This window comes from Caretta caretta, chromosome 4, assembly GCF_965140235.1.
Source record: "Caretta caretta isolate rCarCar2 chromosome 4, rCarCar1.hap1, whole genome shotgun sequence".
Taxonomy (NCBI): domain Eukaryota; kingdom Metazoa; phylum Chordata; order Testudines; family Cheloniidae; genus Caretta; species Caretta caretta.
Window position 1 is genome coordinate 99,697,542 of NC_134209.1, and position 27,178 is coordinate 99,724,719.

A 27,178-nucleotide genomic window follows, 5' to 3' on the forward strand; every position below is an offset into this window, starting at 1 on the left:
TGATAGCTGACATCTTGGCCAACATCAGGGATTGAAATGATAAACCCCAGAGCTAAAAGCATAAATTTTTATAGTGTGCTAAGGACTGAGGCTCACAAGTAGAGAGCTGTCACAGATTTACATCCATTATGAATTGGGCATAGCGGGACATATACACACACTGACTAGTGGGTTCCAAAAGTAAAATGTTTAGCAAATGACTGAAATGTGAAATGTGTGTTCTGGTGATTAACGCCATAATTTAAGATATCATAGTTAAAGTGCAAAATCTGTTTCAAAGTGTTTTTTTTCAATTTGTGAAACTCTCATAAACATTCCCTCACCCCACATAAATCCTATTGCTGATCTGAATCTCTTGATCTTCAGATCCCTAATGTAGGCTCTTACTATTTGAGCTGTAGGCATAACTCTAGATGAACCCCTGGAGAGGTCTTGAAACATGTTTTCTTAATTATTTACTTGTCAGAAGTAAAATATTAGTTTATTAGGAATCTTGGATTCTATACCTAGCTCTTGGAAGGGAGTGTGGGTTTACAGTGGTTAGAGATAGGATAGTTGGATTTACTCCCTTTAAAATGCAGTGTCATGTACTGGATAAGATTGTGGTTTCTCATGTTAGAGTTTGGGGCCTATAGTGATCTTGTATAAACTCTTTGCTAATTTATTTTAAAAATGTGGGCGAGTGTTTAGCTCTTCCTTAACTGTCTTTTAGACTGAGGTTTGGGATTGTAATCAATAATCAGGGTAGTAAAATGCATGGGAATTTAAACAACACTTAGAAGAGGTGGGTTTTGAACACCTGGTCTCCTCTTTGCCAGCTCAAGAAACTTTTCCTTAGGCTTCAAGTGTATTTGGGGTGTGTCTTTCTCTCTCATTTGCCTGCAGCAGATTTGTTGTCAAATTAAATATTGGTGGGTTTGCCTCAGTGCACATATTTTCCATTATGACTAAAAAGGTATATAACACTCTATAGATAAACACTACCCATGTATAACATACTCCATGATTCAGCACACAAGAAGCCACAATGATGCCAAAGGACAAGACCCAGAGTGTCTTAAAGTGCAAAGGGGGTACAAAGAAAGTGAGACAATCAATGACCAAAAAAATCACCAGAAGAGGTGATTTGGAACTGCTCTTATTTGTTCTGTGTCAATTCATTTTTCATCAAACCACCATGAAAAAATCCAGATAGAACTCAGTTTATATTCTATGTGTTTTTTTTTTTTTGCCATTTCAATGAGATTTTTACAAAATAATGTAAAGCTTCTGTTAAAATTGAGCTTTGTAAGGCAGCCTTACCTATGGCATACCTACCATTGCATCATAATAAGTGATATATTGTGCTTATATAGCACTTTCCAACCTAACATCCCAAAGTGCCTTATTAACATTAATGGGCCTTATTCTCATTTCACTAAGGCTATTTTATGCTGCTGTGCCAATGTAAATGGGCCTTAAACAGTACACCCACTTTAAGGCCACTTTACATGGTGGGGATGGTGTAAAGTTGCCTTAGCATCATGCATTTAGCCTCACCACAAGTCTATGTAGTGGGTAACTAATGTCTCCATTGGACAGATGAGAAAATTAGGGCAAAAACAGGTGAAGTGATTCACCTCATTTCACATAGAAAAAGTCTGCTACAGCTGGGAATAGAATTCAGTTTTCCTGACTCCCTGACTGCTTTCAGGTCTCTGTTAGTGAAGCAGTTGTTTTGACAAAGTAGGCTGGCGAGTAGCTTTGTTCCACTGTGTTATTTTGTTATTGGTGACATCAGCTCAGATTCTGGGTTTAGTTATGTTTTTGTCCAGTGAACTAGGATGGAAGCTCTTCACAGCTGAATACATTAGGCAGTGGTTCTCCACCTGCAGCCCAATCAGCACATAGCTGCAGCCCATGTGACATTCTTGGGGCCATACAGGTAGTATTGGAAGCGGCCCACAATGGTAAATAGGTTGGGAACCACTGCATTAGAGTCTGAGCTTTGGTGATAGTAGTCTGAAAAGTTAGGTAGTTGACGGTAAAGAGTAGCTGTCCTGATAATTATTTAGTGGATTCTGTGGTTCAGGAGAAGGACCTTCTGATTTCCTTCATGTATGTAATATATTATAGTCATTACTGTTTGGTACTTGGCACTTAAATAGCACTTTTCATGCACAGAGATTTAAGCATTTTATAGTGACAGGTAACTACCATGGGTGTGCAAGAACACCACCTTATGTTGTAACTGTGTCATCTTTTAGGAATTCCACTCTCTGTTTTGCAGATTGAGCCTTATTGTATCCTGAAACTTAAACAAATCAACCATTAATTAATGGTTGATGTTACATTTCACATATCATGGAAAACATGTAATATTTAAAATTAATGTACCAATAAGCTGTATATCTAATACTAGAAGGATCCTTTTTACAAAATAAATACATGGTGAGATTTCTGAAGGGGAAAACTTTAAATTGGATGGGTCTCAACACAGGCTAAATCATGTGTTGTAACTATTCTGATAGAATTCCTCTAAGGTTTAGCAGGGATCCTTGCTGATAAGTATGTTGGCATCAAAGGCTTAGACTTTTAGAATGCTGTGTGCACAGTTTATGTGCAAAAGTATATACCATTTCTGTGTTTAATTTACATGCATGACTGATGCACTTAGGAATGCAGTTGCAGGAAAAGTGCACTCAAATTTGCATTTCAGTACTTGCACACTCATGATATTTATGCAGTCATGGTAATAGCAGGTGCAGATTAAGTGTATGTACCAGCTGTGGTTCTACAGCTTTGTTCTCCTCCTGACATAATATCAAGTTAGTCTGTTATTAGCGGTTATACTTTTTTCAGTGTGTCATGTTAATTATGGTATAATTTTCATCCAGTCTACTAGGATACGTTCTGATGTCTGTATCTTTCTGTTTACATTTGCATATTGTAGTCATTGTTTATTGTCAACATTACATAACTTTTACCTTTTGGGATTTTAATTCTCTTTCTAGGTGTGAAGCTGGAACCATAGTTATAAGGCAAGGACATGTTCTAAGTGAATGTTACTTAATACTATCTGGAAAACTAAAAGTCATAGGGGGTGATGCAAATTTCAAAGACCAAACTTTCACCTCTGAAATATTATGTGAAGCTGAAGAAGGAGACTTCGTAGGGGTAAATATTTTCATTTAAAATTTTAATATTATTTGAATGAAAATATGCTTTAAAATGTTTAAAGGGGATATTTCCAAAGACACAAAAGGAAAGTCAGTAGAACCTGGATACCTAATTACCTTAGTCTCTTTTGTTAAGTTTTTAATAACATTTACGAAATTAAAAATAATGTGGTAAAAATTCCTCCTAAGGTGAAGTGTTCCATGAATCCTGTGATCTGTGCAGGAAAAAGGGGCAAGTTGGAGCAGATGTGGGGCATGGACGAGGAGGTGGGCAGAAGAGAGAACTTGGCTCCAGGTCCTATGATCTTTCTGTGACTGCACACCACAGTACATTCTAATTGATCCAGGCTTTCATGTTTTGTTTGTTTCTATGGGGCAGAGGGAAGGGAGACATGCTGTTTCTGGTCTCCAGTGACAGCCTGTAGGAATGTTTGGAAGAAATCTTATATAGATTACCTTCCTTCTCTTTAGCCTCTTCCTTCAGTAAGGGTCAATCAGGCCCTTAGACATTTGTTAATAAAAAATTAATTTGATGGGCCCAATAGATTGTCTAGTAGCAATGCAACATGGTGCTATGAGAGAATTCTTGTCTCATACTTCCTGCCTAACGGGATTAAAGGAAAATGAACCTGTGTGATTAAATCTATTTTCATTTTAAAGGTGTTTGTTCCTCATACAATACAAAATGGTGGTAACTCTCTTTAGTTTTGCACCCTAAAAATATTAGGCTGGATTTTGCCCCAAAGTACAAGTGTGCATCTTCCACAGAAGGCAGCATTTGGCCCTTTGAAATTAGATGCCCATTTAGAAGGTAGTTTACATTTAGAAAGCCCTCTGATTTCTTTATCTGCAATAATTTTATTTTCCCAACATTTACTTTAGAATTTTCAAGCTTTTTAAAATGTGTCCTTGAGCAGAGTGCGTTTGATATTAATTGCAAGGGGCAGTTAGGATAAAGCAATATACTACAGTCAATGGAAGTAGATAGAACTTAGTTCCTTGTAGGACTGGGTGCTTACCCAGTGTACTATTATTAATTTATCTTTATACCTTTAATTAAAAGTTGTACAATCCTCTATGCAATCTTAAGTGTTTACTTTTATAATAAAACTGTACAGCTGAAAGAAGAATTATGCTTCTTGTTTTTGTTTTGCAGGAAATTTGTCTTCTGACTAATACAAACCGATCTACTTCCATTATATGTAAATCCGATGTGGAACTTCTAGTGATAAACAAAGAGGTACTTGGGAAAAAAAATGAATGGCAAAATAAGTGGTTTCTTTAATTGAATTTATTCTCTCCTAAAATACTTTTTAATACATTTCACATCTTTGAAGACAAAAATGGCCATTTAAAAATTAATCTCTGAACAATTAATGTTCTGATATTTAATTTCATTAGTAAATTGTTGTGCAAATTCTTTACAAGGATGAACTCTGAATGTATAATCAACAGTATTAGGGTAGTTTAAAATGATACCGTTAGATGTTAAAAATAATGCAGATACAGCGTTCCAGGAGCCAAAGTATTGTGATGAAGAAAAAAGGCACCTGAGGTAAGCTGCTACAAAGTATTATTTTTTAGGAAATATATAGTGTGGCTTGTTACAGTGGTTTCTTTATATTTTCAGTTAGAACCCCTCTGAGACTCATATCTACAATACGATGTAGTGGTGCATGAACTGCTAATGTTACAGGAGAAAAACCATCTGATCACATTTGTATTGGCAGCTATATCACAATTTGGCATATAAGTCTCTAGGGCCGAAACTTAAGTTTTTCAGTGTTTTTGGGAGATGAATTATAAATAAAGAACAATTTTTATTGCTGGTTCTGGGTCTCTTTTTATTTTAAAAATATTGACAAGGTAAATCTCATGAGGCAAAAAGAAAAGGAGTACTTGTGGCACCTTAGAGATTAACCAATTTATTTGAGCATAAGCTTTCGTGAGCTACAGCTCACTTCATCTAAGGTGCCACAAGTACTCCTTTTCTTTTTGCAAATACAGACTAACACGGCTGTTGCTCTGAAACCTCTCATGAGGCAGTAAGTCTTAATTCGCAGGGTGATCGCATAATGCTAGAAGTCTCTTCGTGGCTTTCTAAAGCTGTTTAGGCCATGAATTCCTGATGTAATGATGACAATAGTTTATCTATCTTGATGTGCCAGGTTGTAGAGTTTATTGCTTAGTCCCTCTCTAGGGAACTTTGAGTAACAGCCTTGATTTGCCTCTGCTGAGGGTGGGGGAATAGGGGAACTCATTGGCTGTTCTGGAACATTATAAATTATCTGTAGGAAGCTTTGTGGCATTAGACTCTAGCCCAAAAGTGCTTTTGGGTGTTGGTGTGGTTACCAGTATGGCCTGGAAAAAGAGCAGAGAGAAAAGAAAGACCATGATGTGGTGGTTTACTCTAATGGAAGCAAATAATGGTTCTGGATGTGTGTAAAAAGGTTAGATTTTTTTTTTTCCAGACACCTTTGTCAATACTTATTATGTAAAAATCCATACTTGATATTTGCCAAGATAAATCAGGCTGATATTCTCCTGCTCCTAATAATAGTAGAGCTATGCAAGTGTGATGCATTTCAATTTGAAAATGTTAGAGGAAATATCCTGACTGTTTTAGCACTCTAAGATCTTATTAGTTTAATGTGATCATTTTTATTTTTTAAAAACTCAACAGAAGCCCTAGGAATCTGATTACCTGCAACAATTGTGAGAATGGTTAATGTAATAAAATAGTATTGCGATACTGCAAAAATACACCATAAATAAAATCATGCCCTGGATGTGGTTTTCTCTTTTTGAATATCATATTCATTGTATTATTTGTAAAATAGAAAAGGAAAGAGAGAGCTCTATTAATCCAATGACCTTTTTTTACAAAGAATGATAACTGTGTGCTAATGGAAACATTCAAACAGTAGGTTATGTATGTTATGTATATGTAGTGCCCCAAACAGTGTTGTTACATGCTCATCAGTGAAGATTTTCAATTAGTTTTAGCAGCATTTTACAGGCCCAATGATTTAGTTTCCTATATGAAAAAAAAATTGTTCATATTTTTGCATCTGGAAGGCTTCCTCCTTTCCCCAATGTTAGCTTTTATACCATTTGTTTATGTCAATACAACAGTATTTCTTTTGCTAGCACTTTTCATTTTATTCATGAAGGGAATTAGCATTTTATCCACTGCTGTTGTTTGTTCACTTCGAAGCAGAACAATTGTTGTTTTCCACTGCCACTAGTTTCATTCTCTTTTTAGAAATGTGCTTCAGTATGATAGGGCTGCTTTTGAAAATGGATATTTTGTTGTTCTGGAAGACAGTCATCACCAGCCTGCTGGAACAATTTGTATAATGGGGGTGCTGGGAGCCATTGAACCAATCCGTAAACCCTGTCTATAATGAAATCCACTTCAAGCTAGGGGGTGCTGCAGCTTTAATTTGCAGTGTCTAATCTGTATCCACAGTCTCTCTTTAGAGTTTCATACAAACCCCAGTTTTCCATATATCTGTTTTGTACTTGCTGGGTTAAACTGCTCTTAAAGTTTTCAAGAAGGTGTGTTACCTTTGCTCATCTGGAGTGAGGTCAGGCAAGTCCTGTGTCTCTGGAGCATGAGAGACAGGATGTTCAAATAAGTGTTGCTCTCTCCCCATGGTCTACTAAAATAGGTTTCATTGCACAGCCACACAAGGATAAGCACACAAATTATGACCTCCTCACAAACACATAACACAAACTGCATACTTTACCTGCGTACATATGTTAGCAGTGAATATTTGCTTATGTCACTGAGGTTGTAATTACAGAGTTTTTTGTTACTCTGTGAAGGAAATTAATATGTAACTTGCCTGTTTGGAGGCAGAAGGGAGCTCCTTGTGAAATTGCATGTCTGTCACTGTCAGTTGAAATACACTGTGTGAGCATTAAGGAATGGCATTTCCTACAACTTGGCATTTCCTTGCTTTGAATTTGTTTTTTGGGGATATCATACTTATTTAGCCCAAATTACTTAGCCCCAAGCTGTCAAGGAGCTGGACTGATACTGGTTCAAAGGGGGAAGTACCCATCTCCCAGGAGAAGTTATATGCTTCTGTTGGGTGACCAGATAGTAAGTGTGAAAAATCAGGATGGGGGTGGGGGGTAATTAGCACCTATGTAAGAAAAAGCCCCAAATATCGGGACTGTCCCTATAAAATCGGGACATCTGGTCACCCTAACCACTGTACTAGTTCAGGCATTTCCCAGCCATTTGAGACTGCTCCATTCACAGGAGTAAAAATGTCCACCCAGACTGATCATTGTAAATAGCAATTGGGGTAATGGGAATGAATGCAAATGATCCTCCCTCCCATGTCCTTAAGGTAGAAAGGGTGAGTTGTTTCTGGGTTGTCTGGCTAAATGTTAGTTAGAAAGTCTCCGTGGCCCAGAGATTCCTCTTCCCCACTCTGAAAATAGTGAGGCGTACATGATGCCACTGAGAACACCTTACACTGAGGGTAGACAGTTCATTTCCCTATCTCTCTGGATCTCCACCCTACACTTAAAAAAACTTCTGAAATAGCCCATTATTCCCATCTTGGGGTTGAAGAAACTTGTGTGCTGCATACTCCAGTTGGGATGATGATCATTTCTCCCAAGCCACTGAGCTCTTTTTCAAGCTACTCTGCAATTCCTCACCATGGAGACATAGTTTTAAAGTTACAAGAGGAGTTTATACACCATTTTTTGTAATGGAAACACATTAACTGGTGTCTTCATTTGTACCAGCCTCACAAGAAATGCTATTTCAGAGTTTATAGAGGCTACAGTGTGATCACTGAAAATATGGTAATATGATGATGTAATAAAGTTTATTAAAGAACCTAATTTAACAAAAGATGAGAGTGCTTTGTACTAAAGTCAGAGGTGGAATGGCCTGGGTACAGCGTATTTTTTTTGCCAGGGAAATGCCATCTGGGATTTTATAATAATGTGTTTATCACTTTTGCACTATGACTAATATGTCTATAAATTCATGTCCGTCAACAATAGTCTAGCCATTTAAAAAGAATGTTTCTCTCTCTCTTCACCTTATGTGAAGTCATTTATGCATATTTTGACTTTGCAGGTTCCTTTCAAAACAGTGTGTCTGCCAGTCACATACAGAAATATAGAGCTGCCCATCTACCTTTTTTATGTATTATTAATATCTTTGACTCAGCAGTGCTTCTGATTCTCTGTTTGTTTTATATTGCAAGAGGTTGAAGATTAAACTCCATAAGAATCAGTCTACCTAGGGGAATTGAATAATGGAATAAAGAAATAAAAAGATACTTTAAAAGCCTTGTCAGCTCTTGGGACTTAGAGAGGCAAAGTGAGGGAGGCTCTTCTTAAATGCTTTCATTTTATCACCTCTGGAACTGCAAATAAACAGTAGAGCGGAAACAAAAACCATAGACTTCTCCAGTACTTTAGCAATGGTGATCATGTAGTCAACAGGCCTTATTGTATACTGTAAATCTAAAAACAATTGCATTGATGCTGGACTTTCCCACTCCAAATATTCCACCAGAGTGTGGTGATCAGTGCTGTGGGCCAACCTCCAGACTGCTAAGAATTCTCTTGTCAATATGGGTCATATGGCACTAACTCCATGTGGAGAAGTTCAAGTATGTCTGATCATCCAAAGATTTCTCAGCCAGTAACTCAGTCCAGACAGCTATAAATAGTATTCCAACTTTGGTTAGAACTGGCTTCAAGTCTTGCCTCTGTTGTTCATTTTGTCAACATAAAGATATGACTAGCTTCTCATATGTAGCCACCCTTTTTTTCCCATATACCACCTCAGATTGATTTGTGTACAATTGTTGCTGTTTCAGTTGCCTAGAAGGCAAGTGAAATACAAAAGCAAGAGGATGCAGCAAACATAGCTGATGTACCATTAGGCTGGAGGAAATGCTGTAGTATGCAACACAGTCATGTTTGTTGAAAATGGGTCAGATGAACATGTCAGAATCTAGTTAAATAAATATGGAGTGTGGACGGGGGTGAGGAAGTGGGTATTTTTTTCTTGTTTTGTCTTGTTTTCATTTTGTTCTGTTTTACGTTTAATGTAATTTGACACTGCAATATATGTGATTTTTAGTAGTAATAATATGTTGTAGATGACTGTCCTGAAGCCCCCCACCCTATTGAAATAGATGGGACCCTTTTCCCCCTAACTTTAATGGAAGTTGGATCTGTCCCAAAGTGTGTATGAAAAATAGCTCCACTGTAGTTAAGTAATGTACTACAGCCCATAGATAATATATCAGACAATTCTGTTATTTGAATGATAGCAGAATCATAGAACTATTTATGTCAATATTATGTATTTTTTCCTGGCTACTATGCAGTTTAGGTACCACTGTGTGGAACAGTGGCTAGAGCACTGGCTTGGGACTCTCAAGGGTTGGGTTTTATTCCCAGGTCTGACACTCACCTGCTGTGTGACCATGGCAGAGTCAATTCACCTCTGCCTGACTCAGTTTCCCCATCTGTAAAATAGGGTTAATCCTACTGATCTCCTTTGTAAAGTGCTGTGCAATCTAATGATGCAAAGCACTTTGTAAAGAGTTATGGTATTGTTATTTTGCATCTTTAGGTACCTATATACCTTTGAAAATCTGGCCTCAAGTGCCTAAGTGGAACGTGAAAGTGGGACTTATGCTTCTTAATCATGCAGGTGCTTTAGAAAATATTACCCTTAATTTATAGTGCAGTTGCATCTGTTCCTGTGTGAAAGAGGGATTTTACACTGTATAGTGTACTTGAACATTTTGCTTAGATTTCCATGACTAGAAATAAATTCAGAGGATTTCATCCTGTATTTTAGCTGTAACTCCTGTGTAGCTAATGTATATGATTTTGTGGTATTTACATTTATCAAAACTGTCATTTCAGTTTAGTGTTCCAAATGAAACATGAGCCCAGTAATTCTTTAAACAGTCTGAATTTCAACGTTTAAAAGGATTTGAAATGAGGCAAAAATTAATTGCATCCCTAATTGAGACAGCCAACAAAGATGCCAATTAGTGTAGTTATAACTTTGTGATTGTTGATATTGTCGACTAATAAATGGACTGTGTTCACCAACTCATTTCACATAGGTCACCTGTGATGGGCCGGATAGGCCCCACACTGGCATCAAGGGGTTGAAGAGAACTTGTGAGCCCAGCTGACCCCACCCCACCACTACTTGCCAAAAATGTCCAGGAAGGAGAGCAGAGCTCTGCTACTTGCTTGACAAGGGAAGCCTTGATTCCAGCCAAGAGCCTGAGGTGTCCCAGAGCCCGGGCTCCAGCCTGAGCCTGAATGTCTAAAGTACAATTAAACAGCCCCTTACCCTGAGCTCCGGGAGCCTGAGTCAGCTGACATGGGTTTTTAATTGCAATGTAGACATGTCCTAAGACACCTTGCTACGTAGATGAGCCATTTGGTGGATGGGACAGCTAGGCCCAGGAAGACGGACAAGAAGGGACTAGCTGCATGGAGACCATGCAGCTCCCCAGCCTTACACCCCAGAGCTGTACCATCTTACCCTGGTCAAAAGCCTGACAGGTGTAAGTTTATTACCCAGTCCACCCCTCCCCCAGTGTGGAGAGAACATACACTAGCCTTTTTTTGTAACCTGAGCTGAGATTTCCCAAGCACTTCAAGGAAAATACACCCTTTTAGGTAAAATGTAAAACAGATTTATTAACTACAGAAAGATAGATTTTAAGTGATTATAAGTGGTAGGCATAAAAGGTCAGAGATAGACATTAAAAGAAAAAAGATACGCGCACAATCTAAATCTTATGTCTTATGTGACAGGACAAGGCCAGATGGCTATAGAAAAGTAGTGGGAGATATATTAGCTCCAGGCTAAACAAATCCTTGGTACCAGGTTAAGTGAAATGGAAGCTGCTCCAGGTCAATTAAGACACCTGGGGCCAATTAAGAACTTTCCAGAAGGCAGGGAGAATGCTATGTTGATTGGGACACCTGAAGCCAATCAGGGGCTGGCTGAAACTAGTAAAAGCCTCCCAGTTAGTCAGGTGGGTGTGCATGTCAGGAGCTGTGGGAGGAAGTTGTGCTGTTGGAGAGGCTGAGTAGTACACACCATATCAGGCACAAGGAAGGAGGCCCTGAGGTAAGGGTGAAGTGGAGCTTGAGGAAGTGAGGGCTGCTGTGGGGGAAGTAGCCCAGGGAATTGTACATGTCATGTTTCTAAAAGGTCAGCTACCATAGCTGATACTATTAGGGTCCCTGGGCTGGAGCCCGGAGTAGAGGGTGGGCCCAGGCTCCCCCCACTCCCGACCTTTGCCCCCTGATTAATCACTGAGACTGAGAGACAACAGAGACTGTGCAAGGAAGGATAACTTCTCCTCACCTCCCTCGCTGGCTTATGATGAAAATGGCTCAGTAGACTGTGACCCTTGTCTCTAGAGAAAGAAGGGTTACGTGCAGGGTCACAGTGAGCCTCTGAGGCAAGCGAAATCTGCCAGGAAATGCGGGACCCACAGAGGCAAGGACAGAGCTTTGTCACACTTATTACACTAGACAGTATTTAGATCAAGCAATTTTCTCAGCCCACTGGATATTATAGTTCTTAATACACAGGCTTCTCCCTTAGCCTGGACCAGTCTCCTCAATTGAAGTTTTCTGTTTTCCCAGAATTCTTGTTGCTTCTAGCCTAGGTAGGGGAGGAGAAAGGAAAAAGCATGATGCCACTGTCCCCTTTATTATAGCCTTAGTCCGTATGCCTAGAAAACACTAGCCCAGGCATGTCTTGGTAAGCTTTGCTTAGTCACAGGGTTGAACAATCCCCCTGGTGTGATCTTGTGCAACTGAATCATGGAGTTCAGTAGTCCCTGTTGTGTGGTGCTTGGGCAGTTCTCATTGAATTGCAAATCCCTTGATTACAACTCTCCTGCTGATTAATGGTCGTTGAGCACTCTCCTGGGAGTTGTTTGCCTTCATTGTATGTCACTAGCAAACTTATAACATATTTCAGTAACAACCATACAGCAAAATCTCATAACTTCACACACACTAATGATGATATACATATTTGTACAGAACAACAGGTTTCAGCAGATTGTGACCTTTCATACGATATCTTACATGGCATGCTTTCTATGAAATATCACAACCATATATGAATGATGAACATGGGGATTATAGGGTGCTATTTTGAGGTACATGTCTCAGCTAAGAGTAGTAAACAATAAAAAAAAATTATTTTTGCCAATAATCAGGTGTTGCATGATTATATAATGGGACCAGTACTATAAGATAAGAAGGTGTCATTGTTATAAAGCCACTTTTCTGACTGTAACCACACTTTAAATAGTTCCCTTCTTTGCTGGAAGTGTTGTGGTAAGGTACTTGGATCCAAAGACTGAGTTATGGTAAACATAATTTTATTAAAATTACTTAACATTAAGTGGGATGCAAGGCTTTTGCTGTGGTTACCAAAAGAATGAATGGTTGTGCACAATATAGGCATATGACTTTAATTATGTTATTAGCTGTAAGAAGAGTTGTTTGTATGGTTTTATAAAAGTGGGAGTGCTTGCAGAAGAGAAATTTCCCTCCTGCACCTCATTTTGGGCCTGATCCTATGAGGCATTGAATACCCTCACTGAGATATTCAGCACCTTTAACTCATTACTTTTGATGGGGATTGAGAGTGCTCAGCACTTGCAGGCAGGTTCACTCAGTGACTCTCAGGCTTGGGCCTTTTATTTGTTTTTTTGGAGAATCTTTTTTTTTAAGTATAGAGAATAACACATGGTATACAGCAGGGATCAGCAACCTGTGGCATGGGGCCCATCAGGAAAATCCGCTGGCGGGCCAGGATGGTTTGTTTACCTGCAGCGTCCGCACGTTTGGACTGTCACAGCTCTCACTGGCTGTGGTTCGCTGTTCCAGGCCAATGGGGGCTGCGGGAAGTGGCGTGGGCTGAGGGATGTGCTGGCTGCTGCTTCCCACAGCCCCCATTGGCCTTGAATGGTGAACCGCAGTCAGTGGGAGCTATGATTGGCCAAACCTGTGGATGCTACAGTAAACAAACCGTCTCAGCCCGCCAGCGGATTTCCCTGATGGGCAACATGCCACAAGGTGCTGATCCCTGGTATACAGTGTACATAAGAACAGCCATACTGGGTCAGACCAATGGTCCATCGAGCCCAGTATCCTGTCTTCCGACAGTGGTCAATGCTAGGTTCCCCAGAGGGAGTGAACAGAACATGTAATTACCAGGTAATCCATCCCCTGTCGCTCATTCCCAGCTTCTGGCAAACAGAGGCTAGGGACACCATCCCTGTCCATCCTGGCTAATAGCCATCGATGGACCTATCATCCATGAACTTATCTCATTCTTTTTTGAACCCCTGTTATACACATGACCAAGACTCATATTATTTAAAATATACTGACAACCTCTGAGTCATAGATGTATTAACAAAGGGATAATACTTGTATTGCATTAAATACCCATCTTTGTGGCAATTCTGTCATAGGAGAGACAAAGACAAATGTCAGCTGTCATCAGAGGAAAAAAGCTATAACCAATAGGATCAGGGCTAATAAAAGATTTGTTATGAGACATCTGAGGTGAGAAGTGGTCTGAAGGTTTGGGACAATAATTGCAATGTATAAACTGACAGCATGTTTGAGAGAGTTTTCAAAATGTATTTGTTTTCAAAACAAAAAAAACCTGAGTCCTTTTAAACCTTGGTAGCAGTGATTAAGTATGGCACAGATTTTCAAAACTTAGTCTTGGCCTATTATGTAACCTATACAGACCAGTTACATGAAAGGATTAATTTCTGGATATTTTTTCCTCTAAGAAGTCAACCTAAAACAAGATATAAATTAATGAAATCTAAAAAAATCAAAGCAAAATCCCTACCCCAAGCAGAGTTTTTATCCTGAAAAAGGAGAAGTGCCAGACACACTATGGAGTTGACTAGAGTTTTTGCAATTACTATTGATTTTAGGTGGAAAGTACTCGGATACTGCTAAAATCCTAAAATAGAGTCAAGTCACAGAGCTGCCTCTGCCAGCTTTTTGTGCCTATGAAGATTCCTCCTTTAAAGGGGAATTCTTCAGTGCAGATCCCTTGCCACATTTAGTTCAGTTTGGTCTGCATAAGACTGAATTTAGCAGACTGAAGACTCTGGTTCAAAATGTTTAAAATTAAAGGAGAAAGATGAAGATGATCTATACAGTCAAGTCCAGCACTTCTTAATCCGTGTAACAATTGATGCCATAGCGCAAACTTCGCATTAACTATATTTCATGCCTTGGAAAGTGGGAGAGTCCTATAATACTTTTTTAAGACAGTAATTTGTTTAATCTCCAGAGGCAGCACAATAATCTTGGTTATTTTAAGTAAAAAATGCCTGAGGGGAGAGAGTCTCTATCAGTACCACCTGGGTCAGAATGAACATTTAAGGAAGTAGTGTGTTAATACTTAATAGAATTTATTCATACATATTTTATAACTTCTAGCTTTTGTAGCTGAATATAATGAATGGCGCTCTAAGAGGTTGAGTCATCATGCTGGTAGCTGGTGCCAGTTTCCAGGCATTAACTTGAATTATTTATGCTTTCTCTAAGAGAATTTGTGGCACATTTTAAAAGTAAAGAATTCTGTCTTACCAAAGGCATGCCTTAGTACCTGGCACACAGACTGAGGTTGGCAGAAGTAAAAATTTAGTTTCCACTTTGACTTAAGTCAAAGATTTATTTTTGGGTTTTGTTTAATTACAGTGTATAGTATTTTCACCTCTAGGACTGGTGGTTGTTTTTGAAAAAGGAGCTGTCAAGGTTCCTTCCCCACTCTGAACTCTAGGGTACAGATGAGAGGACCTGCATGAAAAACCCCTCTAAGCTTATTTTTACCAGCTTAGGTTAAAACTTCCCCAAGGTACAAACTATTTTACCTTTTTGTCCCTGGACTTTATTGCTGCCACCACCAAGCGTCTAACAAAATATAACTGGGAAAGAGCCCACTTGGAAACGTCTTTCCCCGCAAAATCCCCCCAAGCCCTACACCCCCTTTCCTGGGGAAGGCTTGATAAAAATCCTCACCAATTTGCATAGGTGAACACAGACCCAAACCCTTGGATCTTAAGAACAATGAAAAAGCAATCAGGTTCTTAAAAGAAGAATTTTAATTGAAGAAAAAGTAAAAGAATCCCCTCTGTAAAATCAGGATGCTAAATACCTTACAGGGTAATCAGATTCAAAACGTAGAGAATCCCTCTATGCAAAACCTGAAGTTACAAAAAGACACAAAAACAGTAATATACATTCCATTCAGCACAACTTATTTTATCAGCCATTTAAACAAAACAGAATCTAACGCATATCTAACTAGATTGCTCACTGATTTTTTACAGGGGTTCTGACCTGCATTCCTGCTCTGGTCCCGGCAAAAGCAACACAGACAGAGAGAACCCTTTGTTCCCCCCCTCCCTCCAGCTTTAAAAGTATCTTTTCTCCTCATTGGTCATTTTGGTCAGGTGCCAGCGAGGTTCTCTTTAGCTTCTTAACCCTTTACAGGTGAAAGTGTATTTTCCTCTGGCCAGGAGGGATTTAAACGTGGTTAGCCTTCCCTTTATATTTATGACAGGAGTGAATTAGTGAATGGAAGAACAAGCCAAATGGATGGTTGGCCACAACTTACAATGTGACATAATGCTGCATTTTGTGGCCTTGTTGGATTATGGAGTCTGAATATACAGACTCATGCATCTGTCCTAAATATAATGCCAATATTTTGTACTAATGTAGCATTTTTCATTTTCAATGCATTTTACATAAACTAAGTAATTTTCACAATACCCTTTTGGCAGGTAATTATTATCTCCATTGTACAGATGGAGAAGCTGAGACAAAGATGAAATGACTTGCCCAAGGTTATAGAGAAAACTAGAGTCAGAGTCAGATTTTGAGTTTAGGCATTCCTAGCATGGAGGGCTAGTATATGCACAATTTGGAACCAAATCATGTTTTAATTCACACCTTCAGTTATAAGAAAAGGAGGACTTGTGGCACCTTAGAGACTAACAAATTTATTTGAGCATAAGCTCTCGTGAGCTACAGCTCACTTCATCGGATGCAGAAATGCATCCGATGAAGTGAGCTGTAGCTCACGAGAGCTTATGCTCAAATAAATTTGTTAGTCTCTAAGGTGCCACAAGTCCTCCTTTTCTTTTTGCGGATACAGACTAACACGGCTGCTACTCTGAAACCTTCAGTAATGTTGGTGCAAGTCTGTGTGTGGACAGCCATATTCCAGAATAAAATTTACAAAAATGACATAATGTAAATTGAAAATGGTGATCTTATTCCAGAATAAGTGTGTCCACACACACACTTGAACTGACATAAATAAATTTGTTAATTAAAACCATTTTAGTTGTTTGGGATCCCCTTTGTATGTAGATGAACCTTTATTCTTTGCATAGACCATATTTCTCATTTAAATGTATTTGATACAAAGGATATTAAGGGAAATGTTGTCAATCTAACTATTTGTGGGTTTCCCTTGTGTTATGCTAGTCAGGGCTCAGTGTAACTGTATGTTAAAGATAAAAGCTTGCACAGGATTGCTGTTATGAATGAAGCGGTAATGAGAAGCAGCTTTTTTCTTGTGGACCAAGCAAGGGGCAGGGAGCCAAATTCTAACCATGGCCCTAACGCTGATTTCCTGTTTCTTAGACAAATCACTTAACCTCTCTGTGCCCATTTCATCATCTGTAAAATGGAAATAATACTTCCCTACTTCATTAAGGTTGGAGGATGAATTAGTTAAGATCCAATGCTCCTGTCCCTCTATGTAAGCAAAGGTGAATTTGACCGGGTGCAATAGTGGGGCTGTTAGCTCCGTAACATGCTCTCTTTCTCACAACCCCATGTAAGCCATTTAGCAGAATGTAGGCTCTGTGGGTGGGGGATGAAATAGGAGGGAGCAAGTTTTGGAGGTGGTTGTCATGCACAACTGCATTGTGCCACCTTCAAACACATGGATGGGCAAACTAGCACAAGTAATGCTGATTCAATCAGCATTATCTTCAGTAGGTTCCCCATCCACATTCTAATCCTCTCAACACCTGAAAGAGAGGTAAGGAGTCATACTTTGGGCTCTGTCAAACAGCAACATCGGATTCATGCTGTCAGTGGGTTACAGGTAACCAAGAGCCAGGGCATCTAAGGAGATGACAGAGTCCTCTGGAGGCTCTCTCAAGATCTCATTAGATGTGTGGACCACTCCCTTTGTCGTTTCTGCAGAAGTGCAACCTCCCATGGCTCCAGTAGAAGAATGAAGAGAAAAGTTTGAGTGCAGACTCATGTCATTTCCAGACCCTTGGATTTAGGGGAGTCTGGGGATCTTAATGTTTATACAGCATTTGAAAATGTAAAGCATCATATAAGAACTGTATGTTACAATAATGCATTTTTTCATTCTACCACAGGTAATTGACTCTTTGCATTCCATAGGATTTAAAAAAAATATGTACACTTAACAAATGTGGTTCTAAGAGGTTTTACTGAGATTTCCTTTGCTGTATTATTTATATTGTTTGTTATTGTTAAGCACTGACTGCTGAACAAGAGACAATTCTTCCTGAGGAGTGTTTAATCTAAATGGGCATATAATGCAAAATGCACCATGAGATGCACAGAAAGGTCAAATATATATCTTCACTTATGTATGACCCTATGTATTATGCAGCTGCAGAACACATGTGTTGGCTACCTTTTTCAGCAGACTTGTGGTTAAAAATCCCCTAAGTTTTCATTTGTTTTCAAAAACTTTCTAGCACCTTGAAAATGTGAAGTGTGTAAACTGAATCAATACTGTATTTGTGAATCTGAAGACAGTCTACAATAAAAGCCTAAGAGGTGTGAACTGCCCCATTCATCTCAATGGTTGAATTCTGGAACAAAATAATTATACTTAAATGTCAGTTTTGTCTGTCTGTTTGTAGCAATGAGTGTTGCAACTGAGATGGTCCCAGGATATGAAAGAGACAAGATGGGTGTGGTAATTCTTTTGTTGGACCAACTTCTGTTGGTGAAAGGTGCAAGCTTTCAAGCTACACAGAGCTCTGCTTCTCTGTGTAGCTCGAAAGATTGTACCTTCTACCAACAGAAGTTGGTCCAATACAAGATATTATCTCTATCTACCTAGTCTCTCTCATATTGTGTTTCACTTCCAGTGATTTAAACAGAAATATACATCTAATGTAATTATCCCACAATCCCATATTGCCTTTCATTTCCCCCCAGATGCTAAAAGTCCCAGCAGTCTCTTACTGAGTTGCCTAAATCTTCAGCTTCCTTTTGTCACCATTCATGATGCAATTATGCATTGTCAATAAAAAAAAGTCTTCAGCATACTGAAAACTGGCAATGTAGGTACAGCATAAAAAAGCGTATGTCTTATCTTATCCTTATGGTGTGTGCTCTGGCTTTTTAGATTGATCGTGCTAAGATTTAGGCATATGATTATTTTTGTCCACTCTGAATAGTACTGTTGAAGTTGGGATGTTAACCATGTGCCTCGGCCAGATTTTTTAAGGTATTTAGGTGCCTAAAAATGCAGATAGGTGATTTTGAAAATCCCGTTAGGACTCCTGTTAGTCTTTAGGGTGCCACCAGACTTCTTGTTCTTTTTAACTGCATCTTTAGGTGCCTAAACACTGTTGCCCTTTTTTCAACCCAAGTGGCTAGTATATTTTGGGGCCTTGGGGATGTTCTAGTTGGGAGTAGAAATTAGTGATAGGTATTTCTGGAATGCAGTTTTGTTTGTTTACCAAAAAAGTACAAACTCCTGTGTTTCTGAACACAGAAGGAACCAAGAACAAAAGGAGTCTTTTTTTTGGATAGAGCCCCAAATCCCTTTAGCCAACAGGCTGAAAAACTCTCCTCCTCACTTTTTCCAGGGACATACTATGCTTACAGGCTGCTGTTTGGCTTTCTCACTTTTTGCCTGTACCTCTGTCTCTGTTTTTGTCTGTCCTCACCTAAGTTTTTGTGTGATCTCCCATACACCCACCCACCTAGTCGAAATAACCAGTTAGACCCTCCGCCCACCTGGAGCTAGTTTCTGGCGGACTCTATTAGGCTTTGTTTTAGGTATAGCCCCTTAACTGTATCTTACAACTATCTTAAATAGAAAAGGAGGACTTGTGGCACCTCAGAGACTAACAAATTTATTAGAGCATGGCGACCACGTGGCTGCTATTCTGAAAACTATCTTAAATGAGGATCATATTCACATGTCACTATGAACAAGATCTTAACTCAACCTATAACAAGGTTTCACACAGCTCATAACTGTATTTTTAAAATTCTTGCCCTACAGCTAGGTGTACACTACAGACATCAGTCGGCACAGCGGTGTTGGTCAGGGATGCCGAAAGGTGATCCCAGACTGACATAGCTGTGCTGGCAGAAGTCTGTAGTATTGATGCATTTAGGCCAAATTGTGCTTTTACTGGTACACAGTGTGTGTTGCATGTGTGTGGGATGGTTCTATTATATTGGTGCAAAATACAGCTTTGCCTGTAGAGCTATGTCCACAATAGGAGGCTTTGCTGGTGAAGTATACTGGTGTTCCTATACTGGTAAAGCACTCCCCTTGTATAGACATAACCTTCTGCAAAATCAAGATCTTCAAACAAGAAAATTATTTGTTAATTAAGACTTTCCAAAACTTGTCATCAGTTTGTATCTAGTTTAATGGATACTGATACTTTGTTTCCAATTGTAGCTTGTGTTCAGATGCACATTTCTCTCTCTTTTATTGTAGGATTTTGATTGTATTCTTGCAGATTTACTACATGAACAATACCGCGCAACGTGTAACTTTCTAAGGTAAAATTTCTTTCCCTAAATGTTGGATATTGGAGATAAAGTAGTGGGGATGTCTGGAATTCAGTTGTATCTGACTCAATTTGACTTTGTCATGAGAGTTTCATAAAATACTCATGTATTTTAGCTTTTCTTTTCTTTTCTTTTCTTTTTTTTCCCCCCTGTTGGCATTTATATGAATTGAGTCTGATCTAAAGTGCATTGGAGTTAATTTGAGTCTTTCCGCTGACTCTCGTGGGCTTTGGACCAGGCCTTAAATGACAGACAGGAGGGTGCTGATAGATTTTCTTATGGATCCATCATCCATCCATATATTGAGATAAATTTATCTCTGGGGTAAGCTGGCACCACTCCCATGGAAGTGTCTGGATATCCCACGGAAGAGTCTGGGATAAATTGATTGGTGACTCAAGTTACATGTAGAGTGTAAGTGGGCTGGAAAATGGCTGTAACTTAGTGATGATATAATGTAACCTGCACCAATTTGGTATTCAGTGGATATGTAAAATGAATGTATTTTACACATCAGAAGCACAAAGAGGGATCTAGAGGGAAAATCAGCTAGAAGGGGTATGTAAAAATGGACTATTTTATCTTGCATCTTCCTGTTAGCTGCTTTTCCTGTTATACCTATTTCTTGCTATACTCATTCTACTCCCTTTTGTTCCTTTTATCATTTATCTATTTTATTTGCACTTTCTAGGTCAGAGTTTGAGGTCAATTATGCCAGTATAAATGGAAAGAAGTCAAGAAAGGCATGCAATTGATGCCTATTCCATGAGACATAGAACCAGATTCATGGATGATTTAAACTGAGGTACATGTGGATCAGGAAAGAAGTGTTAGCTTCAAAAACACAAGTTGCATCAGTTTAATTAAGTTGGATTATAATTGATTTAGTTAAATTTGTACAAACCCCTGTGTAGTTTAGCTGATTATTTGGTTTAGCTTGTGCCTGTAAATTTGTCAACGCAGGCTAAACCAATATAAGCAAGTTGTAAATTGAATTAAGAATGTTCAGACATGCTTTTTCATTAGGTTAACTAAATCACCTTAATATCACATCTTTAGTTTGACAGATGCAATTTTCTATGTAGACCTGGCCTTAATGGGCTTAAATGATAAAGCAATTTATCCTGCACTAATCGGGTATTCACTGAGTGTGCAAAATTGGCCATATTTGAATATCAGTTGCTCCTACCCATGCCTGCTTACTGACACACTTCCAACCATGTGTGTAACTTAAACTACTGTTTTGAATCACCATTTACTTTGGCTAATTGCATGAGGGACTATGCATTAGCAACATCATTTGTCTGCCTTCTTTTCATATTGTCATTACTAGGCCCCTGCTAGAACCTGCAATATAGTCTTGCTTGTATAGAGGCAAGCTATTAGTATTGTACGCTTTAAGAAGTTGTATGACAAATGCTGGTTTGGCAACACAGAGCAGTTTCAACTCATTTGACTGAATATAAAATGCTGGCTCCAAACTGAAATTCTGGAAGGCTTTATTCAACCCCTCCATTGTTTGAAAACATTTGTTTTTAATTTCTTTCCAGAATAAACATTATCTTTTGGCTTTGTCTATTGCAGTGGTTCCCAAACTTTTTTTTCACAGACCACTTGAAAATTGCTGAGTGTCTCAGCGGACCACTTAATTAGCTTTCCAAATGTTGTTTGTCCCGTTAGCTAATTATTATAAAGCACTTTGGATAAAAGTACTGTATAAAAAAAACTTAATAAAAATAAACATTTTTTGTTCTATAAATAAAAGCACACAACTCATATTTTAATATCAGTTGTTTTACCTTTCTAACGCGATGGATGTGCCCTCTCTCCCCCACTGTGGCAGCCCCCGAGCTGGGGCTGGGAAGGAGCTGGGGGGGTCTCTCCCTTTCTCCCCTACTGCAGCAGCCTTCGAGCTGGGGCTGGGAAGGAGCACTGTCTCTCTTGGCAGCCGGAGCCCTGGAGCTGGGGAAAGTCACCTCTTTCTCTGGCTGCCGGAGCCCTGCATGTCCCAAATTCCTCCCCATCCCCTCTTCTCACCCCACTTCCCCCTCCCACCTACCCTCTATTCCCCCCCAAGGCCACCACCTCACCTTACACGCGCATCTTCTCCAGGGTCCAGGCACCTAATTAGTGGAGCTACCCATGCGCGGCTCCACTAATTAGGTGGGTGGCCCTTCATTTTCTGATGTGCGGCCGCCCAGGTGTGCATCTTAGAGGGAACTATCCACGGAACACCTGAATGGAGCAGTGGTCCGTGGACCACAGTTTGAGAACCTCTGGTTTATTGCTTTGAATGTATTTTTGGTAATATGAGCTAATTTACCTGTCAGATGCTCATTTTGTAGGCAGTGGTATGTGACAAGTCTTTCCAAAATGTTTGTTTTAGGACATTGCTGTTTTATTTTCCAAATTTTTCCAGATTAAATTATGCTTTTTGTATTTGTTCTCCCCCTCTCCTTGTATTGTTCTTCTTCAAGTAATGTCCCTAATAGGTGCTCCATTTTGGGTGCGCATATACTCCATGTGCCTTTGATTGGAAACGTTTGGTAACAATGCCCATTCAGTCTACACATGCACACTAGCTATCCTTGTGCCCTGTACCAAGGATATACAGAGCCATGTGGGACAAACTGCCATCAGTTCATTTTCAACAGCCTTGGCCTGAGACGGAGTGTTTTGCAGTGCCTTCTTCTTAGCTAGTTTACCTTAGGGAATAGCTGTTCTTGTTTAACTATTGTTGGTTTTAGGTTTTACCTTTTAGCTCTCTCTAGGTTTTTTTTATCCATATTAGCAGGTTTTTTTGAGGGGGGACTTCTTTGGGAGACTCCCCCGATTTTTCTCCTTCCTTTGAAGGAGGCTATCTTGGGTTATGCCTAAATACCTGGATTTGTACCTTGCCTTACTTGCTGGGATCCTATCCCAGTTAGTGCAGTCACTCTCACTTTATCCACTGCTTAAGGGATACCTATGTCCCATCTAAGTGTAAAATTTTGCTCAGGGTTTATGAGTGGGTCTAGAAAGAACAGGGCTTGGGCTTCTCATTATGGTACACTCCCTTTGACCTGCCTCTGACCCAGGCCCTGATACCCCCCTATACAGCTGTTTTCCAGTGAACACAATACCTCTGCAGCCAGCTCACCCATTAGATCTTTGCAGGAGAGAACCATGGGAGATAGTACCAAGACTTCCAGAAAGAGGAGCTCCAGATACCATCAGAGAGGTGCCTAGGTTACCACAGAGACCTGCGGCTCCAGAGAGCTCACATCCCAAAAAGGGTACTGCTGAGGCTCAAAGCTCTCCTGGTACTGAGGGTCCCTCCTCATCTAAGGCTTCAGGTACTTCTAAGTCCCATTGTACTCAGCATCGCTTGACACTGAAGCCAGCCCTGGTACCAGCCAGCTAGGATCGTGGTGCTAGGATCTCTAAGGACTCTGTGTTGAAGAAGCTGGTACTGGCTGCAGCCTCTGCTTCTTCCATGTTATCTACCATACCCAAGTTGAAATCACAAACTGATTGACCGGTGCCATTGGAGCCAAAGTCACCATCAATATCACTAGTTCTCACTGCCAGGCCTCTCCAGGTTGCTGCACAGATTCACCTGGTACCACGGGAGTTTAGATTATCCAGGGACTTGTTTGTTTTTGATGAATCTGAGTCCTCTCTGCTATGGGTGCAAAAGACACTTTGTATTGGAGCTTCATCTGTCACCATTATCACATCATTCTCCGGTACAGCCTTGCTCCCCAGTACCCCTAGAAAGGACAGACAACTTGCCTAAAAACCACCTCTGACTGTCCCTCCCATGGGCTATGAGGAGCATAACTTCTCTGACGATTTCCATTTGAGGCTCATGTGATCACCAACCTAGAGTTACCTCTGCTGAGATCTTTTCTGAGAGAGAAACTCCAAAACACAGGCAGACTCTAGTCATACCAGGAGGAATAAAGAGGGACGCATCTTGGGTACCTCCTTTTCCTTATGGCCTCCCTCAGTTGCCATATTGGGGGGACCTGTGGGCTGCTTATCGGCAACAGTTTTCCAGAGCACTCTGCTACACCCTGGGGAGTGCCAGAGGCAGCAATTATCTGCTCTTCATGTCCCTCCACATCTCTGTCACAGGAGGAATCTTTAGAGGAGCAGGAGAAAAGGGCTGCTGAGGACGCTACATCACAGACATCTCCTCCTCTTCACCCAATGAGGTGGTGATCCCTCCCTCCCCCTCATATGTGGATGATTTTAAGCAGTTCCAGGAGCTTATGAAGAGGACCACTGACTCCCTCCAAATCCCCCTGGAGGAGGTCCATGAGACTCAGCATAAACTCTTGAACATTCTCCATGCTGCCACCTCTGGTCAGGTAAGCACATAAATGAGGCTTTACTTGAACCTGCCAAAACAATCCAGCAACCCTGGTCACCAGGCTTCCAAGTTGTAAAAGGGTAGATAAAAAGTATTATGTTCCTGCCAAAAGTGCAGAATTTTTGTTCATACACCCAGCACCCAATTCCTTCATGGTTGATGCTGTGAACAAACTTAATAGGTGTGACAGGGTTCAGTGTGCAATCCAGACCAGTAAGGGATTGTGTCACCTCTTACTGTGTACCCCTGGTTGCCTCACAATGCCTTTCTACTTTAATTCCCTGCCTGGGATGCCTATAGCCTGCCAAGAAGCATGCAGGTATCTGCATATAGCTGCAGCCCTGGTCCAGCAGACTCTGATCCCAACAGACAGCCAGCAACACTCCAGGTATACTCTGGCTTCCACCAACCTTGGTTATTACTTGTAGAGTGACCCCAGCTCGCTCCCAGTCCCAAATTTTCCCCAAACCATGTGCTCTGTAATGTCCAGCCCTATCCTGGACAGTTCAGAGAAATAATTAGGGTGGTTTGTTCTTGTAAAGACAGAAAAGCACATCACAGCTTATTAACTTAACTAGGTTAAATACATCCTTTCATTTAAGCACCACACTGAGTTGGTTTATAGTAAAAATAAAACAAATTTATTAACAATAGGACATAGTTTAAATGATGGTAAGTAACAGGAATAAAGTTAGAAAGGATTAAAAGCAAATAAAAGTGAAAACATGCTTCTAAAAATCTAAAACTTAATCTAGCAAGATACAGGCTTTGTTCAAGATGGTTTCTCTCACCAGGCATTCTTTTCCCAGCCAGGACTGACTTTCCCTCAGTCAGTACCTTGCACAAAAGTACAAAGTACTGGCTTCCCTTGTCTTTCTAGGTGAAAGACCTTTACCTACACAGGTTTCTTACCTATATTCAGTTCCACAGACTTCTACCCCTCCTTGGTTGAAGGACCCATCTTTCTCAGCTCTGTCCTTTTGTCTGTCTAATGATGGATGCCAAAGTTCAATGACCTTGTTTCAAGAGGCAGGATGACCTCATGCTGTTCTTCCCTTCTTGTGGGCTTCCCATCTCTCTGTATGATTTCTATGTAAATGGGGCTTCCGTTGTTTCTGATTCTACCATTCTTAACTTACATGGAAGGCAATTAGAGAGCTGTGACATTCCCTCCTGCCTGGGCAGACTACAGCCTAGTATCAATGAGGATCCATAATTCCTTATGTAGTATTAATACATACATTTCACAATGATATTAATCACCAGTGTGTCATTAGTTTTCAGAAAGATATCTCTATACACTTTTATAATACAGTAATGTAGTATACCTTCAGTTGCTTAGCACTTGAGGTTCAGTCCTTCCTGTCTTTATAGACCAGTAAACCTTTCCAATGTATTCTTTGAAAAGTAAAACCCAGACCAAGCTTCTCTATCCTGTTCGGTGTGGACACCATGCTGTCCTTTCCCCCACTTGTTAGTGTAAGGTTTGCCTCCACCCTTTGTTAGCTGGATGGGTTTGTTTACCCAATATGTAAATAAATTCCCACTGTCTTTCAAAATACTTTGGATGTAACTCCCAGGTGGGGAAAACACATTCCTTTGTCTAGTGCAGACCTGTTTACCAGCTCCTGCTGGCAAGTCTGGTTTACATACACTTTAGTCATATTTATAGCATCTATCCATAACTTTGAATATCCATGACATACATACACCATACAAGAATATTAATGATCAGTGAAAAGAAAAGGAGTACTTGTGGCACCTTAGAGACTAACAAATTTATTTGAGCATAAGCTTTTGTGAGCTACAGCTGAGTTATTAGTTTTCAAATGATACCTCACAAGGGATATTTTGTACAAAGGTTTTTACAGTAGTGTGTGGGGTGGGAATACAGGGGTGCTTAGTGTCATAATAGGTAACACCATTCTAAAGCCACCCCACACAATAAAGACCAAAGACACCTGAGCCTATTTGGTTGCAGGATTCACTCATCTTCATTAGTGCAACTTAGAATAATCAGTTACCAAGCTCTGATTGCAAAATATAACCACAGCAACTACAGAATACTTGATTGTAAAGTAAATGTTGGTGCCTTGGTTGAGGGGAGTTGTTTGCAGCCCCCTACCTATAGGATTTATCCATCTCGCAAGAGGTTTCTATGCAGGGATGGATTACCCAATAGGCAGACTAAGCACGTGCTTAGGGCACCAGCAAAGCAGGGGGCACAAAAAAAAGAGATTTTTATTTGAAAAAAATTGATATTTAATATTTCAAAAAAAGCACCTAAGTAGTCATCATGGGAAAAATCGGAACTTTGTTAGACTTCCTTACACTCCACTACACACTCTTCCCCCATTTTTTGTTCTCTTTTTATTACTTATCCCCACCTAAACCAGGGGGGCGTCCTACTAACATAGATTGAAATAATGCGAGGAAATCAGATCCTGTCATGTATTGCAATACATTTGTTTTATTATTGATATATTCTTCTGAGTTATACGTACTTGATTCATTTTCTTCTTATATATACAAAAAAATCGTTGGTTTTTTTTAAGTTCAGATAACTGAGATAAGGGGCAGGATGAAAAGTAACCAACTGAGTGGAGCACAGAAATGTAAAGTGGCGGAAGGAAAGAAACAAACTAGTGAAATTTTCCAAAATCTTCCAAAGCTGACATCATTTTTCAAAGCGAAAACATCAGAAGCAACATCTTCTCTCAGTAGCACAGACATCGTTCCAAAACCTGTA

General features: G+C 39.8%; 1 protein-coding gene across 4 annotated transcripts in view; it reads left to right on the plus strand.

Annotated features, from left to right (window-relative positions):
• Positions 1-27,178, plus strand: part of LOC125635899 (cyclic nucleotide-binding domain-containing protein 2) — an 82,109-nt gene that overhangs the window by 15,288 nt on the left and 39,643 nt on the right. For all 4 annotated transcript variants that reach the window (XM_075127912.1, XM_075127913.1, XM_048848246.2 and 1 more), the window contains exons 5-7: positions 2,994-3,156; positions 4,315-4,398; positions 19,999-20,063. In XM_075127912.1, coding sequence (XP_074984013.1) covers positions 2,994-3,156; positions 4,315-4,398; positions 19,999-20,063 — 312 coding nt within the window. The remainder of the gene's footprint in view (positions 1-2,993; positions 3,157-4,314; positions 4,399-19,998; positions 20,064-27,178) is intronic.